Genomic DNA, 18,235 nt, shown 5'->3' on the forward strand with positions numbered 1-18,235 from the left:
TACCCCCCTCATCTTATCACTACGGGCGGTTAATAAATAAATAGATAAATAGAAATAATTAATATAATAAATATAAATAAGTTACATATAGATATAATATGGACGGACTTAAATTAGGGGATTAACATATACATATAAATGGAGACGTCTAACAAAAATAAATAATGGGAGTAAATAAGTTGATTGATGATTTTTTTTCTGTCCCTAAATGGGCGAGGGACCCGCTCTACGTGGCCAGGATTGTGTATTCGAGCCCAGCAAAAAGCAAGCCAGGATGGCGGAGCTGTGACCTATTCCCTACGGATTGGCCAACAAAAAAATTAATTTGGGGTTACTTTATTCCCTTCTCTGGAGCGGACTCACTCTTATGCTTCTTGGGTCTCTTTCCCGTCCCGCTAGTCCTGGTTCCTGGTCTCTCACTGATCTGGATCCCCTGGAATCACAGATTTATTTATCTTTTTTTTCAGGGTGATGGCCACTACTCCATCCTCATCCCACTCACCTTTTCTTTCAGAACAAAAAAAATCACTAGATCACTATGCCCGGCGCGCATGCTCCTCCGTTGCGGGAATTTCTTTCTCTGAACCCCCTCTTGGCTTAGCTGCTCTGTTTAATGCTCCCGGGCCGCTGGGGTATGGGTGAGTTGGCTTCGGGACTCCGTTATGGGATGAGATCGGAAATCTTCTCTCATAACGGCTCCGGAGAGCGCGCGGAACTCTCACTCTCCAGGACGCCACTCTTCGCTAACCTTTTCCCCTTAAATTTTGGCCTTGCCACTCTGTTCAAACTTCTATCCTCCTCACCGCTTCTATGGGGTATCACCTATCGATATCTTCGCATGCAACACCGACTTTATTTGTAGTAAAATGTAGGATTCAAATTAGGGCTGCGAAACCATCGATGGCACTATCGATAATATGAAATCAGCTGGAGTTTTTGCCATCGTGAGCAAATAAATTGAACAATTCCACAAATCGTAAGGTAAACAGAGCCCGGGCCATAAAACCCTCTTTATAGTTAGTTACGAAGCCGGTTAATGAGGAATTGTACCATTTGCTAACATCTTTGTGTGTCCTAATAGTGCCGCTACTAAGGGCTTCTTCTCCAGGCTTTCCACTTCCTTTGCTATTTAAATGTCCATGTCTGTCTCCGTGGAAGCTATCAAAATGATTAAAACGAGCGATCAGGTGTCACAGGTATCAGGCCTTACTCACTTAAACCTTATTAGCTCCGTAGTGCTTGGTTTTGCATGCCTAATGATTTGATTTAAAATTGTATCCTAGCTTGGTAGTTATCTTAACTAAACACCCCACTCCCACAGACCGAGAGTCAGACGACCAGGGCCAAGCAAAAGAAACAGAGGCGAAATCGACCCCGAAGCAAACGAAATCGCGTTGAAGATAGCACTACTACTGCTAATACTACTACAGAATCGTCGACTACTGACTCCGCGCCCACTGAGAGTGCAATGCCAGGGGACAACAGCCAGCAGGATGCAACGCGTGAGCAGGTCATGGCAGAGCGCGAGGCCAAGAAGCAAGCCAAGCAGGCCAAGAAGCAAAAGGCTACAACACCAGCCACAAAAATCATCACCGAAGTAGAGCAGACGACCATAACTACAAAGCTGCAAAGCTACAAAGCTACAAGCCAGAACCACCTGCAGAAACTGCAGGGCCACCAGCTCCTATTGCCGCAGTCACTTGCACTGCGTCGACAGACACGGAAACTGGGGACAAGACACGCGACCAGATTAAGGCTGAGCGAGAGGCTAAGAAGGCGGCCAAACAGGCTGAGAAGGCAGCCAAATCCAGTGGAGCCAAGGTTGAGCCCCCAGTGCAGAAGCTGGCCAACTTAAAAGTGACGGATAAGACTCCAACACCAACCGCAGCTCCATCCTCTGCAGCGAATGACGAAAAGGTAAGGTACAAATATAATTTAAAAACCCCTCATTCTCTGTCATTCACAGAAGAAACCCGCTCTCAGCAAAGCCGAGCGGCGGGCCCTTCAGGATGCTCAGACGGCAGCCAAGGCCCAAGGACAAGGACAAGGAAAGAAAGCCCAGCCAGCGGTCAAGGCTCCGGGTGCAGCTACGGCGAAAGTCACGGCCACGGTACTCAAGGAACTAAAACGGGAAAGCGTCTCGCCTGTAAAATCAGCAACGAGTTCTTCACCCAGCAAAAACTCATTAATCACCGCCAAATCAAAGTGCAAAGTAAAGCTGTTCAATCATTTAGTTTGTGCAGAGAAGGGCGCCAGCCTGTTCATCAACGATCCGCTGGTGCATCCCAGCATGTCTCGCCTTGGAGTGCAATATGCTCAGCGCACAGTGGTCGGCTCCAATGCGCGGTGCATTGCCTTCCTGCATGCCCTGCGGCAGGTGGTGCAGGACTTTGAGACGCCTGCTAAGAAGGAGTTTGGGAGCAGCTTGGATGCTGCAGTGAAGCATCACGTGGATCATCTGCACAAGTGTCGTCCGCCGGCCGTCTCCGTGTCCAATGCCTACAAACAGTTTAGGAATCAGGTCACGCAACTGCCGGCAGATGTGCCAGAGGCGGAGGTAAGTCTCTTCTCGTCAGACTCACTCCATCAGTAATGTTGATCCAAATCGTAATCGCAGCTGAAGGAACTGCTCGTCCACTTCATCGACACCTATATGGAGAACCAGATTGGCAAGGCTGCTCAAGCCATAAGCAGTTCTCTGCAGGAGAAAATAACCGATGGTGATGTACTGCTCACCTTTGGCTGCTCCTCACTAATACAGTTCATCTGCGAGGAGGCTAAGCGGCGACAGGTCGCTTTCCGTGTCATTGTGGTCGATTCGCGTCCCACCTGCGAGGGCCAGGGGATGCTGCGGCGCCTACACGCTCACGGAATACCCTGCACCTATGTGCTGATCAATGCCGTGGGCTATGTGATGGCCGAAGCTACCAAGGTGCTACTGGGTGCCCATGCTCTGCTCGCCAACGGCTATGTGATGGCGCGAACAGGCACTGCTCAGGGGGCCCTCGTGGCTAACGCCCACAATGTCCCCGTTCTGGTCTGCTGTGAGACGCACAAGTTCAGCGAACGATTCCAGACCGACGCCATTGTCTACAACGAGCTGAGCGGTCCCAACGATCTGGTGCGCGACGACAAGTGCTGCCTCAAGAACTGGACAGCCAAGGCCCATCTCACGCCCCTCAACCTGAACTATGACATAACGCCACCAGAGCTGGTCAGCGCCGTGGTCACCGAGGTGGCCATTCTGCCCTGCACCAGTGTTCCCGTCATTTTGCGTATCAAGCCAGAAATTGGCTACTAATCGTCGCTCAGATAAATCCCGCTGCTGTTGAATAAATATTAATTTTTTTATTACATTTTGATCAAATCGATAAACAATTTTGAATAGTATTTTATGTTCTTCCTTGTTTTTTTGCCAGGCAGGTTAATCCTAGTGGAATATGGTTAATGCGAGGGACCGCAGCTTAGGAGGGGGCGGCGCATTCTGTATGTGGGTTACAGCTGAAGGAGTTTATATAATCGAGTCAGTTGTGAATGAAATCATTGAATAAATAGTGTGCTTTAAAAATTAAATTGATTAAACAGTATTTTTGCAGCGGTCCCCGCTGTTTCTGTTTGTGTATATCTAACACATATTTTATAGTTTTAATATGCTTTCACTTGTACTCTTGCTTGTGTGTGTTTGTTTCTGGCTGCCGATCTAAGTTTAACAACAAAATATACAGATTTGTGCGCGACTTATGGAATGGGTCGATGCCTGGAAGCCCATCCCTCGCGGTTTAGATGTTATTGGTTTTGCTCTACTTTTTTTGTTTTGTTTTAAATTTGCAACAACTCGAAGGAGCTTCTAAGCAGCTACCACTACAAATGCAACAATAAATATAATATAAATAATAGAATTCATGGTGTTTATAATTGCATTTTCATCCATTCATTCCTCCTCCCCCAACACACAGTCTGCACGGTCGACGACTCAACCGCTATCATGCTCAACAATGTACTATGACTACGGATTAGGCTATATGTTCTGGCACCTTCTACGGGCTGCTCTTCTGCATTTGCCGGAAGCAGCCTCGGCACACGGGAACCAACTTGCCGCTGTCGTGTCCTGGCAGGGACACATTTTTGTCTATGCAGCGCTCGCAGAAGATGTCACCGCAGCGCCAACAATGTGTCTGTCGAGGGGATAGATTAGGGATAAGCTTCGAATAGCTCTGGCCGAGTTCTGCCTCACCTTTTTGCTAAACTGATCGAAGGGCGTGGAGCAGGAACAGGCGGTAACATTGCGCATGGGCTTCCAATCAATGGCCACCGAGCTGATCTCGTCGGGCAGATCTTGCGGCGGGCTCGTCTGCTCTGCGCTCAGCGAGAGATTGGCAAACGACATGTTGTTTGCCTTTAGCGGGTGGTCGTCGTCAGCAGCGGACAGTTCGCTCAGCTTCTTGTCGTAGTTGTATCTGGAATGGGGAATCAGATCTTAGAGGGGGATCATTCAACGCTGCCATTCGCTTGTACTTGTTGTCATTGATCTCGTTGGGAACAGCCACCTCTTTGGTGACCTTGGTGTTGGTGCTGGTGGCATCCTGCAGTTTCTTGGCCGACTTGGAGATGTAGCTCTTGAAGCTTGCTATGCGCTTGGTAAGATGTTGCACATGATCCTCCAGAGAGTTGGTGTGCTCCTTGCTGTCGAGCAGCAGATCGCCCAGCGGTTCTCGCGGATGAATGCCGCTCTCAAACCGGCAGTACATTCCCCGCCAGAATCTACGGGAGGAACAGAAGAAAAGATAAGTCGCTAATGTTTATCTGTCGCTGAGCAGACGCAGACTCCTTACTTGATGCACTGCGGCGCCAGATTGGCCTTGATTGCCTCATCCACATTGGGCCTGTATAGCGGATTGATATACTCGTTCAGGTGGTTGGCCATGAAGCCCCACAATGAAAATGTGCGCTCGGAGAGCTTCAGGTCCAGTCGATCCTTCTCGCAGTTGCCCACAAAGGTGCCGAACTGGCAGGAGTGCACATGGTCGTGCAGGATGAGAAGGAAGCGCTCGTTGAACTCGAAGGCTTCGCTTCGCTGCGACATCAGCTGCCAAGTGCAGTCCAGGAATTGCGTAAAATAGGCGAGACCTCCTTTGCATCCGTCTGAATGTGGCCACAACGCTCGCTGAACTTGTGCCCGAAGGCCAGCCAATCCTTCTCGATCAACGCCTGGAAGCCCTTGATTGTGCGGTAGTAGGGATTCAGCATCAGCTGCGCCAGCGAACACACCTGAGCGGTGCGGTCCCAGCCATCGGAGCAGTGGACAACCACAGAGACGCCCTTGTCCACGGCATTTGCAATGAAGCTGCAAAAAGGAAGAGTAAGAGGAGGAGAAGAATGAGTTTCTGTTTGTTCAGCTGTCACCAAATAAATACGAGCCATCTGACATCTTATTGAATGTTTACACACCTCGACGTGTCCAATATGGAGCGAATGTGCTTCAGCCAGCCAGACGACTCGAGGGCATTCAGGAACGCGCTCATGGTGGGAGACTTCTGTTCGCAGGCCTCCAGCACCTGCAAGCTGGCGCGCTGTACGTATATGTTCTCGATGCCCAGAAAATGGAACTTAATGTTCTCATAGAAGGCCTCGTTCTCGTATCCCTTGCCGGCAGCTCGATTCGCCATCGCATTGATCTGCAAATATAAAAGGGGACGGGACTATTTGCATGGTACTCATCTCTAGGATATGTCACATGGTACTTACACGCGTATCCACCACATACATGTAGTCTGTGTTAGTGTTTGTCTTCCGTATGGCCTCCAGCATTTGTTCATCTTCCAAACAGCGGGCACTGAAGCCAGACAGCAGCTGGCTGCAGCGGCAAATGGAGGCCTAAAAAGAGGGAGACATTTTTCAGCTAATTATCCAAACAATGCTGAATAGCAAAGTGGACCCCCCACCTTGTTGTTGTGCAGATAGGTGAGCGCCGGCAGCCGTCCCTTGGAGCGGAAGCGCGAGCTGCTGATGAGCATCAGAGTGGTGGCCTTCTTGGGCACGTAGATCTGACGCGGATAGGTCAGAGGCCTCGCAGAGCTCGTAATTCTCGTTCATCGAGCACAGGGTCCAATTGTCGTTGGGCACCAGTAGGTGCTTGAACTCGGCCTCCAGGTTGAAGAAGTCCCAGACAGCGCTCTTGGGGTAGTCATCCTTGGCCGGCTGATAGTTGAAGCAATACAATTTGTTGATGCATACTGTGGAGGAGGAGAATGAAGAGTTGGCGATGGATATGCTTTAAAAAAGTCTGCTCACCTGGCTGGAAAAGCTTCAGCAGTGATGTGTAGACGTCGTGGCACTCGGAGTCCTTAGGAATCACGAATGTGACCGACAGGAATGTCTTGCAGCGTATGAGGAGCGGCGATCCGGTTGTGCTCAGCGGCAGCTTCTCTATGCTGGCCACGTGCATGTGCAGAATCTGCAAGTAGTGGCAAAAACCATTGCCAACAATTTCATTTGCGACACTTGACCATGACACTGCCCAGGGTTGCGATTATGCAACGGTCGCCTCGCTGCTAGAAAAACTGAAGCAAGCGCGCCTCCCCCTAACTTTACGCCGACTCTCTATACCCCCCTTCCATGAGTCCACAGAAGTACGTGCCTGGGCACGGAGTTGCGTTCGTTCCCCACTCAATAATTGATGCGCCTCAGTGAAGCACTAAAAACAGTAATTCCGAGTAGCCTGCGAGTCCTGTCCGGAGGATTATGAGAGACTTAGGAACCAATTGTTAAGTGCCACCGAAAATCGATATGCCCTTCGTAAAATACCCACCAGTCGAAGCCCTTCAAATTTAATTAAACCTCTTCTCACTTGGCCAACAAGTGAGTTCAGAGTCTCGCTCTCTCTCTCTCTGCCTTGGGGGGCACTTGTCGCACTTGCACCGGTACTTGCCGAGTGGAGAGCATAATTAATGCAATTTTTGGGCAGGCAATTAAAATGCAATGCATGCGTGCTTTCCTGCTGACAGAATTACGCATCCGTAAGAGCTGTTGCAGCCGCAATTCAATTGCGGTTGCTGCGAACCCTAATTGGTAGAACCACGAGGATTTAATGGAAATTCAGTGGGGATACATAATATGTATATGTACGTATATATATCAAGGACGCGGTTTAAGGCAAATCAAATTTAAGGATAAGCCTTTTTATACCCGATACTCAAAATGAGTATTGGGGTATATTAGATTTGTGGTAAAAGTGGATGTGTGTAACGTCCAGAAGGAATCGTTTCCGACCCCATAAAGTATATATATTCTTGATCAGCATCAATAGCCGAGTCGATTGAGCCATGTCTGTCTGTCCGTCTGTCCGTCTTTCCGTCCCCTTCAGCGCCCCTTAGTGCTCAAAGACTATAAGAGCTAGAGCAACGATGTTTTGTATCCAGACTTCTGTGATATGTCACTGCTACAAAAATATTTCAAAACTTCGCCCCGCCCACTTCCGCCCCCACAAAGGACGAAAATCTGTGGCATCCACATTTTTAAAGATACGATAAAGCCAAAAACGCAGAATCGTAGAGGATGACTATATGTTCTAGAGTGTAAAATCTCAACCAGATCCTATAATTATTATAGCCAGAATCAAGAAAACAATTTCATTCTTTCTCGCTCTGTCTCTCTCTAACACACAGGTTTCATGGTCGGCTTTGCCAATTGCAAAATATGAGTTCAAGGATCTCAGAACCTATAAGAGCCAGAGCAACCAAATTTGGTATTCACACTCCTGTGATATCGGACCTTGACCGTTTCGTGTCCAAATTTCGCCACACCCCCTTCCGCCCCCGCAAAGGACGAAAATCTGGGGCATCCACAAATCTCAGAGACTATTAAAGCTAGAGTAACCAATTTGGTATCCGCACTTCTGTTAGATCTCACTATAAAACGTATATCTCAGAATTTCGCCCCACCCCCTTCCGCCTACACAAAGAACGAAAATCTGTTGCATCCACAATATTGCAGATTCGAGAAAACTAAAAACGCAGAATCATAGATAATAACCATATCTATCAGACTGCTGAATCTGGATCAGATCGGATCATTTTTATACCCAAAAGGAACAAATCAATTTGCACTGGCTACGCAGCGCCCGACGTCACGCTCAGACTGATTTTCTGTCTGTCTCGCACGCACTCTTTGTCGTGTCGTTTAATATTAGCGGCGTCTGCCGGAGGAGAGCCATACTGACTAAGTATCGGGTATAACTGTAGAGTTGCGGTGTCCGCAGCAACTCACAACGTTCCCCCTCGTTAATTTATTGGATTCTATTCATTACGGCTTCATGCTTTCTAGCAAATGTTTCCGCTTTGAGGCATACAAATCGCATTGGCTGGCTTAATGCAAAAAGCGCTAAGCCAGAACAGCTTGACTAAGCTGTTTGTGCAACCACCAAGAGCTGCCCCCTTCCATGAAACCACCCGTAGACTCCATGGTCCAATCCTCTTGCCTCTTTTGTTAGATAGAAAGAGTCGTCTCTGCCCCCCCGCTGGGGGCTTATGCCTGATGAGAATGTACTGTACTACGGTACTGTGTACTGTGTACACTGCTGCTTTTTGCGCAATTAATTTGGTATAGAAATGCTGGCCGGATTCAATTTGTGCGCTTGCAATGGGGCGTATACGCTACGTGCTTATGTCATGCTTTTTCCTCTGCGCACTGATTATACGAAATACACGTAATACACGAAAAGTGGCGCGCAAGCCCTGAGGCAACTTCTTAGCAGAAAAATTTCTGCACTCATGCTTCTTGAGCCAAGTGACGGAACTGCGAACAGCCGGGCCGCGCCGCATCCACGACTGTCATCCACGACATCACTCTTATTACACAGGGCTTGCCGCCTGTAAGATGCAGGAAAAGCCTCAAACTTTTTGCAAATGCGAGGTCAAGCCCAAGTCCAAGCCCAAGCCCCATCAGGAAAACACACATTTGAGCACGTTTTCACATGTCCATAAGAACGGAACGACGGCTCAGGAGACTCAAATGTCGCGACACTAAATTGTTTGCGGCCCAGGCTACGTACCCATTCCACGGGGCTTTTCGATTCCAAAAGTTCCCACACAAACAAGTTGCCCCGAGGAGGGGCATAAAACATGTAGTGTGACTTGTCGGCCAGGAAGGCCTAAAAGTATGTGGGGGAATTGGTTAACTTTCTATCTGGGATCTCTCTTGCAATTGAGTGGAAGAGCCACGTTCGGAGGAGCAATTTCTCCAAATTGGATCGGGTCCGAAGTGGCTCGACGAAGCGGTCGGCAATAAATGGGAAAAGAAAGAAGGGCCAGTTCCCAAGGAGGAGTAAAAGAGTTGAGAAGTGCGCGCTGCTACCAGAAAAAACTAACCTTTGAACCGACGCGAAAAGTTGAACGCGGCTAAAAGCAAATTCCGTCGGACCAAGCCAGTTCATCTGGGCGCCGCATACGACAGCTCCGCTTCAGGGAAGCTGGCCACGACAGCGCCTGTATCCGAAGCCGCTTCGACCTCTACAGCGACGGTATCGGAGGCGCCAACAGAACGGCTTGCCGTAGCAGCTAACATCCCCCGCGATAACGTTGGACGTTACCGCCAACAACAACAGCTAGGCAGCAGTCATTCCGCTAGTCAGCTACAGCGCCCCCAAAACAGCTAGCCTCAGCAGCCCAGTCCCCCGCGTTAGCATCGGCCGTTAGCGCCAACAGAACGGCTTGCCGTAGCGGCCCAGTTCCGCCCGCGCTAGCATCGGCCGTTAGCGACAACAGAACGGCTTGCCGTAGCAGCCAAATCCCCCGCGCTGGCTCCAACAGTTCAAGCCAACAACAACAGCTAGCTTCGGCAACCGAAATCTCCGACATCAAACAACATACAACCGGATTACCATCTAAATTAGTTTAGTCGCCTTCAGCGAAAATATTTATTAATTTATCCCAAGGGAGGGGAATGTAAACCGGGAAGGGGTATAGGAACCCGAAAGCAGCATAGCTGAAGACCCTCGCAGTCCCTCTTCTATCTTCTCCTTCGTTCCCTCTTCTCTCTACCTCAAAAAAAAAAAAATCAAAACAAAAACGAGGGGGAACGTTGTGAGTTGCTGCGGACACCGCAACTCTACGGTTATACCCGATACTAAGTCAGTATGGCTCTCCTCCGGCAGACGCCGCTTATATTAAACGACACGACAAAGAGTGCGTGCGAGAGAGACAGAAAATCAGTCTGAGCGTGACGTCGGGCGCTGCGTAGTCACTGCAAATTGATTTGTTCCTATTGGCTATAAAAATGATCTGATCTGATCCAGATTCAGCAATCTGATAGATATGGTCATTATCTATGATTCTGCGTTTTTAGTTTTCTCGAATGTGCAATATTGTGGATGCAACAGATTTTCGTCCTTTGTGTAGGCGGAAGGGGGTGGGGCGAAATTTTGAGATACACGTTTTATAGTAAGATCTAACAGGAGTGCGGATACCAAATTTGGTTACTCTAGCCTTAAAAGTCTCTGAGATTTTTGAATATCCCCAGATTTTCGTCCTTTGCGGGGGCGGAAGGGGGTGTGGCGAAATTTTGAAACAAACTCGTCTCGGACCGATATATTAGGAGTGTGGATACCAAATTTGGTTTCTCTAGCTTTTGTAGTCTCTGAGATCTAGGCGCTAATGTTTTACTCTAAGCAAAGCCGCCTATGCTACGTGTGTGTTAGAGAGAGACAGGGCGAGAAAAAATGAAATTGTTTTCTTGATGCTGGCTATAATAATTATACGATCTGGTTCAGATTTTGCACTCTAGAAGATATATAGTCATCTTCTACGATTCTGCGTTTTTAGTTTTCTCGTATCTTTAAAATTGTGGATGCCACAGATTTTCGCCCTTTGTGGGGGCGGAAGTGGGCGGGGCAAAGTTTTGAAATATTCTTGTAGCAGTGACATATCACAGAAGTCTGGATCCGTAACATCGTTGCTCTCGCTCTTATAGTCTTTGAGCACTAGGCGCTGAAGGGGACGGACAGACGGACAGACCGACGTACGGACAGACGGACAGACAGACATGGCTCAATCGACTCGGCTATTGATGCTGATCAAGAATATATATACTTTATGGGGTCGGAAACGATTCCTTCTGGACGTTACACACATCCACTTTTACCACAAATCTAATATACCCCAATACTCATTTTGAGTATCGGGTATAAAAAACCCATCCCGCCAAGCTCAAGCGTCGCTCCCGCGATCTGGGACGACCAGCGTAGACCGAGACAGGCAAACGCCGCATTGGTGCGGATGAGCGTAGGGGCTTGGAGAGCGTAATAATGCTCTCTTAGAGGTCTTCGTGTTTTCTTTCTAGCGTTTCAGCCGACGTCGAAGCGCTTCTACGTTGGAGAGGAACGAAGTGCATGTAACTGCCACTTGCAGGTAAAAAACGAGGGGGAACGTTGTGAGTTGCTGCGGACACCGCAACTCTACGGTTATACCCGATACTAAGTCAGTATGGCTTTCCTCCGGCAGACGCCGCTAATATTAAACGACACGACAAAGAGTGCGTGCGAGAGAGACAGAAAATCAGTCTTAGCGTGACGTCGGGCGCTGCGTAGCCACTGCAAATTGATTTGTTCCTATTGGCTATAAAAATGATCTGATCTGATCCAGATTCAGCAATCTGATAGATATGGTCATTATCTATGATTCTGCGTTTTTAGTTTTCTCGAATGTGCAATATTGTGGATGCAACAGATTTTCGTTCTTTGTGTGGGCGGAAGGGGGTGGGGCGAAATTTTGAGATACACGTTTTATAGTAAGATCTAACAGGAGTGCGGATACCAAATTTGGTTACTCTAGCCTTAATAGTCTCTGAGATTTTTGAATATCCCCAGATTTTCGTGCTTTGCGGGGGCGGAAGGGGGTGTGGCGAAATTTTGAAACAAACTCGTCTCGGACCGATATATTAGGAGTGTGGATACCAAATTTGGTTTCTCTAGCTTTTGTAGTCTCTGAGATCTAGGCGCTAATGTTTTACTCTAAGCAAAGCCGCCTATGCTACGTGTGTGTTAGAGAGAGACAGGGCGAGAAAAAATGAAATTGTTTTCTTGATGCTGGCTATAATAATTATACGATCTGGTTCAGATTTTGCACTCTAGAAGATATAGTCATCTTCTACGATTCTGCGTTTTTAGTTTTCTCGTATCTTTAAAATTGTGGATGCCACAGATTTTCGCCCTTTGTGGGGGCGGAAGTGGGCGGGGCAAAGTTTTGAAATATTCTTGTAGCAGTGACATATCACAGAAGTCTGGATCCAAAACATCGTTGCTCTCGCTCTTATAGTCTTTGAGCACTAGGCGCTGAAGGGGACGGACAGACGGACAGACGGACAGACAGACATGGCTCAATCGACTCGGCTATTGATGCTGATCAAGAATATATATACTTTATGGGGTCGGAAACGATTCCTTTTGGACGTTACACACATCCACTTTTACCACAAATCTAATATACCCCAATACTAATTTTGAGTATCGGGTATAAAAAAACCCATCCGGCCAAGCTCAAGCGTCGCTCCCGCGATCTGGGACGACCAGCGTAGACCGAGACAGGCAAACGCCGCATCGGTGCGGATGAGCGTAGGGGCTTGGAGAGCGTAATAATGCTCTCTTAGAGGTCTTCGTGTTTTCTTTCTAGCGTTTCAGCCGACGTCGAAGCGCTTCTACGTTGGAGAGGAACGAAGTGCATGTAACTGCCACTTGCAGGTAAAAAACGAGGGGGAACGTTGTGAGTTGCTGCGGACACCGCAAATCTACGGTTATACCCGATACTAAGTCAGTATGGCTCTCCTCCGGCAGACGCCGCTAATATTAAACGACACGACAAAGAGTGCGTGCGAGAGAGACAGAAAATCAGTCTGAGCGTGACGTCGGGCGCTGCGTAGCCACTGCAAATTGATTTGTTCCTATTGGCTAAATGATCTGATCTGCTCCAGATTCAGCAATCTGATAGATATGGTCATTATCTATGATTCTGCGTTTTTAGTTTTCTCGAATGTGCAATATTGTGGATGAAACAGATTTTCGTCCTTTGTGTGGGCGGAAGGGGGTGGGGCGAAATTTTGAGATACACGTTTTATAGTAAGATCTAACAGGAGTGCGGATACCAAATTTGGTTACTCTAGCCTTAATAGTCTCTGAGATTTTAGAATATCCCCAGATTTTCGTCCTTTGCGGGGGCGGAAGGGGGTGTGGCGAAATTTTGAAACAAACTCGTCTCGGTCCGATATATTAGAAGTGTGGATACCAAATTTGGTTGCTCTAGCTTTTGTAGTCACTGAGATCTAGGCGCTAATGTTTTACTCTAAGCAAAGCCGCCTATGCTTCGTGTGTGTTAGAGAGAGACAGGGCGAGAAAAAATGAAATTGTTTTCTTGATGCTGGCTATAATAAATATACGATCCAATTCAGATTCCGCAGTCTTAAAGATATGGTCATTCTCTACAATTCTACGTTTTTGGTTTTCTCATATCTTTAAAATTGTGGATGCCACAGATTTTCGTCCTTTGTGGGGGCGGAAGTGGGCGGGGCGAAGTTTTGAAATATTTTTGTAGCAGTGACATATCACAGAAGTCTGGATCCAAAACATCGTTGCTCTAGCTCTTATAGTCTTTGAGCACTAGGCGCTGAAGGGGACGGACAGACGGACGGACGGACAGACAGACAGGGCTCAATCGACTCGGCTATTGATGCTGATCAAGAATATATATGCTGAGTAGTGTCTCCGAACTCCCCCGCTTCCCCTTTTTCCCATGCCCCAGTTGAGGTGTTCAGAAGCTTACGCTCGCTAAAATTGTGGTTAACATTCTAGCTGTATAACATAGTTTAACATTAACATTAATCATAATCGTACATAATCGTAACATTAACGTTATACTTTATACATTTACATGTTAATTTTACAGATTAGAGATTTTTAGGGTAATTAATGTTCAAGGGGGTGCATAAAAGTTGGGTCTTCTTCTAAATAAATGTATAATGTTTGATATGTGTTAGAGCGTGATTATTGGAGCCATGCGTCGGGTATCGTCCCTGTCAAGGTAGGCCTAGTGGCCAAAGGGATCGTCAAAACGAGGAGATGGAGATGGCGATCATGGTTGGGAAAGCTATGCGCAAGCTCAACACCTGCTGCGTTTAAAGGCGCCACTATGGCCTAGACCGTTTCCGTCCTGTCTGTAAGTGTATGGGTGTTCTTTGTTGTGGATAGCGTCAAATAGCACGTGATTAGTAATTGAGTTTTTTTAATGGTTGCGAGCCCGGTGTCCGAGCGAGTTTCAAACCCATCCCTACTTTACCGAACATGGAAGCCGGATCCAGCACGTGCTTCGTGTCGGATACCACCACCACCCGCTCGATCGGTATAGGTAACATGCTACAAAGAATTGATGATGTCATATCGGTGGCTACTTACCCAGGTCTCCTTGTTGCTCTCGGGCTCGACGAATATCAAATGGGTCGCTGTCAGATAGAGGGTACCGGCTGTGGGATTTTTGGTATTGTAGCGATCTATCATCCGCACACTCTCCACCTGCCGAAATGTGGACAGAAAACCAACAGAAAGAAAAAGAGAGAGGGAGCAGAAATATGTTATGTTATTTGCACGAATATTTTACATGGAATTTAAGCCCATCTTCATTTCAGTTGCTGCTGCCTGCTGACGTCAGTCGACATCCATGCAGCCCACATTCTGAAACAACCGCACAACCCACTCCCCCCACACACACACATATTACAGAAGCCACTGCATTGCCAGGAAGAAGAGCAAGTTCAAAGGATAAAGGGATTCTTTTATTTTACTTTTAAGGCAGAACAGAACCTACAAGCGAGTGATTTAGGGAACACTTAGGGTACAAGATGAATGCCATTCATCCATTAAACAAAACCGCTGGGCAGCCATCCCATTCGGGCATTTGATGGTCCTCAAACTCTCATTCATCTCCTGCCTCCCGTTTGTGCTCCAGAGCCCCAGCCGCTGGGGCCCGCTCATCAGCCGACTAATTTCCTTTCATGTTATTTCGACGGTAGTTTTGGCTTCTGTTCGAGGCGGGGCCATTGTTGGGATAGATAAGGTCAGTTAATTGTCAGGGGGATGGGCGGTTTATTGTTCCAGGAGCACAGCAGGCGGTCAATTTAGCATGCAAATTGAACCTACATCATTACGAGTCTACTTGGATCCTTAAAGATTTTGGGCCCTTGATTGCAACCCAATGCAATCAGCATCGCTTCCGCTACTCTTCGCCAAGCAATTTTCCACAGCTAGGAAATTGAAAACGGAATGGAAAACAGACGACGACAGTTGTCAGGGGACATGGGAAACCTTTTCATTTGTCAGCCTGTTGCAGTATGCGGTGAAGTCTTTGATGGACGAGTGCAGTTTTCCTAGCCAGAAGACATTCCCATTTGTGAACATGATGGGAAACCCACACATTTAATTGGCCGCACAGCCAGCAGTTCCTCTAGAGTCCTCGACTCGTGTACTGCGGTGATAATGCAACAATTTGTACGTATTTGTGGGAGGAAATAGCTACGCAAATGGCGCCAGGAGGCAGTCGGAATGGAATGGAGTGGACTTTGGCATAGCATCACTGTGTCTAAGTGACCCAAATAGGGAAATGGTTACTGGAGAGAGGCCAAGTAGGGTCAAGTCGAGGTCCCAGAACTTATTGCTCCAGCTCGATGGGTATTTGCATAATTTCCGGCCACGAGCTGGCGGCAATGCGTAAAAAAAAGAAAGTTAGATTGATTTTTGTTTGATTTTCTTTGTAGCGAGATTTGCATAGCAAAGGCAATGAAAGGGAGCTGAGGCCATGATGGAGAATGTCTGTTACCTTCTTGAGCACACAGTTGCCGTTGTAGAAGACGGGCGCCTCATTAAACTCCTCCTCGATCCAAGAGACTACTTTGTCGGAGACAAAGGGTGGCACGGGGACGCCCCATAGCCTCTTGTTGCCATCGGGCGGATCCTCCGTCTCCGGCGATATGTTGTCGAAGCTCAGACGCAGGGCCGATGTGGGGGATAGTTGGCGTTCGATTTCGTTGAATTTATTCATAAATCTGGTAAAGTCCATTTCTGTAGTTTCGTTTTGCAGCTTATGCTAATGTTGTTGTTGTTAATGAGGTTGTTGCACAATGCCTTATTTATTTTGAATTAGCAACAGAAAGAGCGGGCACTGGCCCTTTGGCATATGTGATGGTATGGAACGGGACGGGATGGTATGGAATGGTTGGGTTCCAGACTTTCACTTTTCGCTTTCCACACGAAGAACACACAGTACGTATAAATATGAAGGTGTGTGTATATTTGGACACTTTGTTATTCCCTCTTTGGGGGTATGTGTGTGGGTGCGCGTGTGGGTGCCTGAAGACCGCAGAAGAACCAGCTCCCGACACGAGTGCTGGGAGTGAACTCAGCAGCCAGTGCCAGCCGCGCGCCTAAATGCATGCTATGCTTGGTGTTGGGAAAATTTGTGCCCAGGGAAATTTTCTCAGCCAATGGGAAGGGAGCAGCTGGCGAGCAAATAAAAAGCAAAGCAAATACTTGCATACCCTGTAAGCAGTGAGTAGTTAAGGCTTTGGTGGAGGCAAAAAAGCTGCCAGTGTGATTGACGCGCGCCTAAATACATGCTATGGTTAGTGTGTGGCCAGGGAAAGTTTCTGATCCAATGAAAAGAGAGCGAGAGAAAGATTATTGCAAAAAGCTACGAAGCAAATACTTGCATACTCTTTAAGGAGTGGGTTCTTTAGGCTTTACATATTATATGTAATTTGTAAGCGTCCTATGAATCACATATCGTTAAAGAGACTTTTAAAAGTGGTGCGTGCACTTTCGAATCTAGTATCTCAATTGCCAATGTCAATAGCCAATTGAGAGAGGGTTCAACTTGTGGGTTAACGTAGCTCAGATGTTTGGGTGAAGGCAAAAAAGTAACTTCACCTCGCCTGATTGTGTGGTTGTGTGTGGAAAAGAGCGGGAGGGGGCGGAATCCTGCATTCATTCCCATCCCCTTCCCATGCGCATGTTTTAAAGAAGTCTATATATTAATATACATGATTTGTGTGTCCTGCGGCATTAGGGAGAGAGCCCTTGGTGCGGTGCCGGTCCTTCCTTTGATGCCCGCCCAGGTTGACCATCGATTTTGAATAGCCCGAGCAGAAGGTGAAGCAAAAAAAGCATTGCTGCATGACTCACAACTCTTGTCCAGGATTTAGATTGGACAATGTTACTGTCCTCGAACTTACAATGACTGGTTAGCAAACAACACTGATTGAAGTTGAGTAAGCCATAAACATACATACCTTCGCCAGCTTGATATCGTACATTGTTTACGTTTTGCTCGAGTCTTCAAGCTTCAAGGTTGCTTCACAGCCGATCGGGATTGCAGCACGTGACACGCACTGATAAAACGTTTTAATTACACTTTTTTTAATAAATATATTAAAATTATTGATATCAGTGTGGCCGCGGATTTATCGTTAAAATAGACCGTCCGACCCTCAGAAATATACCAAAATATCTCGTTTCATTTTAAAAATATACCGTAAATATACTGACTAAAGTTCGGCTATCGATACTATCGACACAAAGCTGTCGCGCTGTATCACTAATAGGCTATGCACACTGAGCCCATCCCGGGGGAATGGTGGGATTTTTCGACAGATGTGAAACTCCGATTCACACTGCCACCATCCACCATCCGTCAAAAACAGCTGATGCCAATAACAAGTTCATTAAATTTGCGCGGAAGATTTATTAATTCTTGGTTCTTATAATGGATGATGAAGATATAGCAATTATTTCGGCTGTGGTTCAACAGCAAAATATTTTCTTGCACCAACTAATAATGTTGCTGTCAATGAATAATGATGATGACGATGATGACTTTAACATTGACGAGGATGAGATGACCCAGATGACTGCCATAAAAACACAAAAGCCAGGAAGATTATGGTCGTTTGTGAGTACTTCTACTAACTTCAACCATAGTTTAAAGTACAAGGACATATTTTATGGTTTTAGAAGCGGTTCGGGACATTTTGGGAGAAAGATGTACCAGAAAACAACGAGGCGTTTTTCAAAGAGAGTTTCCGAATGGAGAGGCCCTGCTTTGATATTTTAGTGAATCGGCTTGAAGTGCTGCGAAAGAAGGACACCAACTGCCGAGCTGCAATTCCTTTGGAAAAGCGCATCGCCATCGCTAATTGCACCTTGGGC

General features: G+C 47.1%; 1 protein-coding gene and 1 pseudogene across 1 annotated transcript; one reads left to right on the forward strand and one right to left on the reverse strand.

Annotated features, from left to right (window-relative positions):
- The first annotated feature begins 904 nt into the window (after positions 1-904).
- Positions 905-3,390, forward strand: LOC117192200 (translation initiation factor eIF-2B subunit delta-like). The gene is made up of 6 exons (XM_033396867.1): positions 905-981; positions 1,082-1,196; positions 1,322-1,631; positions 1,664-1,917; positions 1,967-2,557; positions 2,618-3,390. The coding sequence occupies exons 2-6, from the start codon at positions 1,134-1,136 to the stop codon at positions 3,299-3,301; spliced, it is 1,902 nt and encodes a 633-aa protein (XP_033252758.1). The 5' UTR covers positions 905-981; positions 1,082-1,133; the 3' UTR covers positions 3,302-3,390.
- Positions 3,391-3,568: 178 nt separating this feature from the next.
- On the reverse strand, positions 3,569-16,369 carry LOC117185690 (annotated as a pseudogene).
- Between the last annotated feature and the right edge of the window lie 1,866 nt (positions 16,370-18,235).

Source organism: Drosophila miranda (assembly GCF_003369915.1).
Source record: "Drosophila miranda strain MSH22 chromosome Y unlocalized genomic scaffold, D.miranda_PacBio2.1 Contig_Y2_pilon, whole genome shotgun sequence".
In the NCBI taxonomy this organism is placed as follows: domain Eukaryota; kingdom Metazoa; phylum Arthropoda; class Insecta; order Diptera; family Drosophilidae; genus Drosophila; species Drosophila miranda.

What these genes read in the sequence shown, in the direction of transcription:
- LOC117192200 (XM_033396867.1), top strand. Translation starts at nt 1,134, where the DNA reads ATGTCCATGTCTGTCTCCGTGGAAGCTATCAAAATGATTAAAACGAGC. An exon ending in CATAACTACAAAGCTGCAAA is followed by an intron (nt 1,632 to 1,663) that starts GCTACAAAGCTA and finishes AACCACCTGCAG; the next exon opens with AAACTGCAGGGCCACCAGCT. An exon ending in CTGCAGCGAATGACGAAAAG is followed by an intron (nt 1,918 to 1,966) that starts GTAAGGTACAAA and finishes TGTCATTCACAG; the next exon opens with AAGAAACCCGCTCTCAGCAA.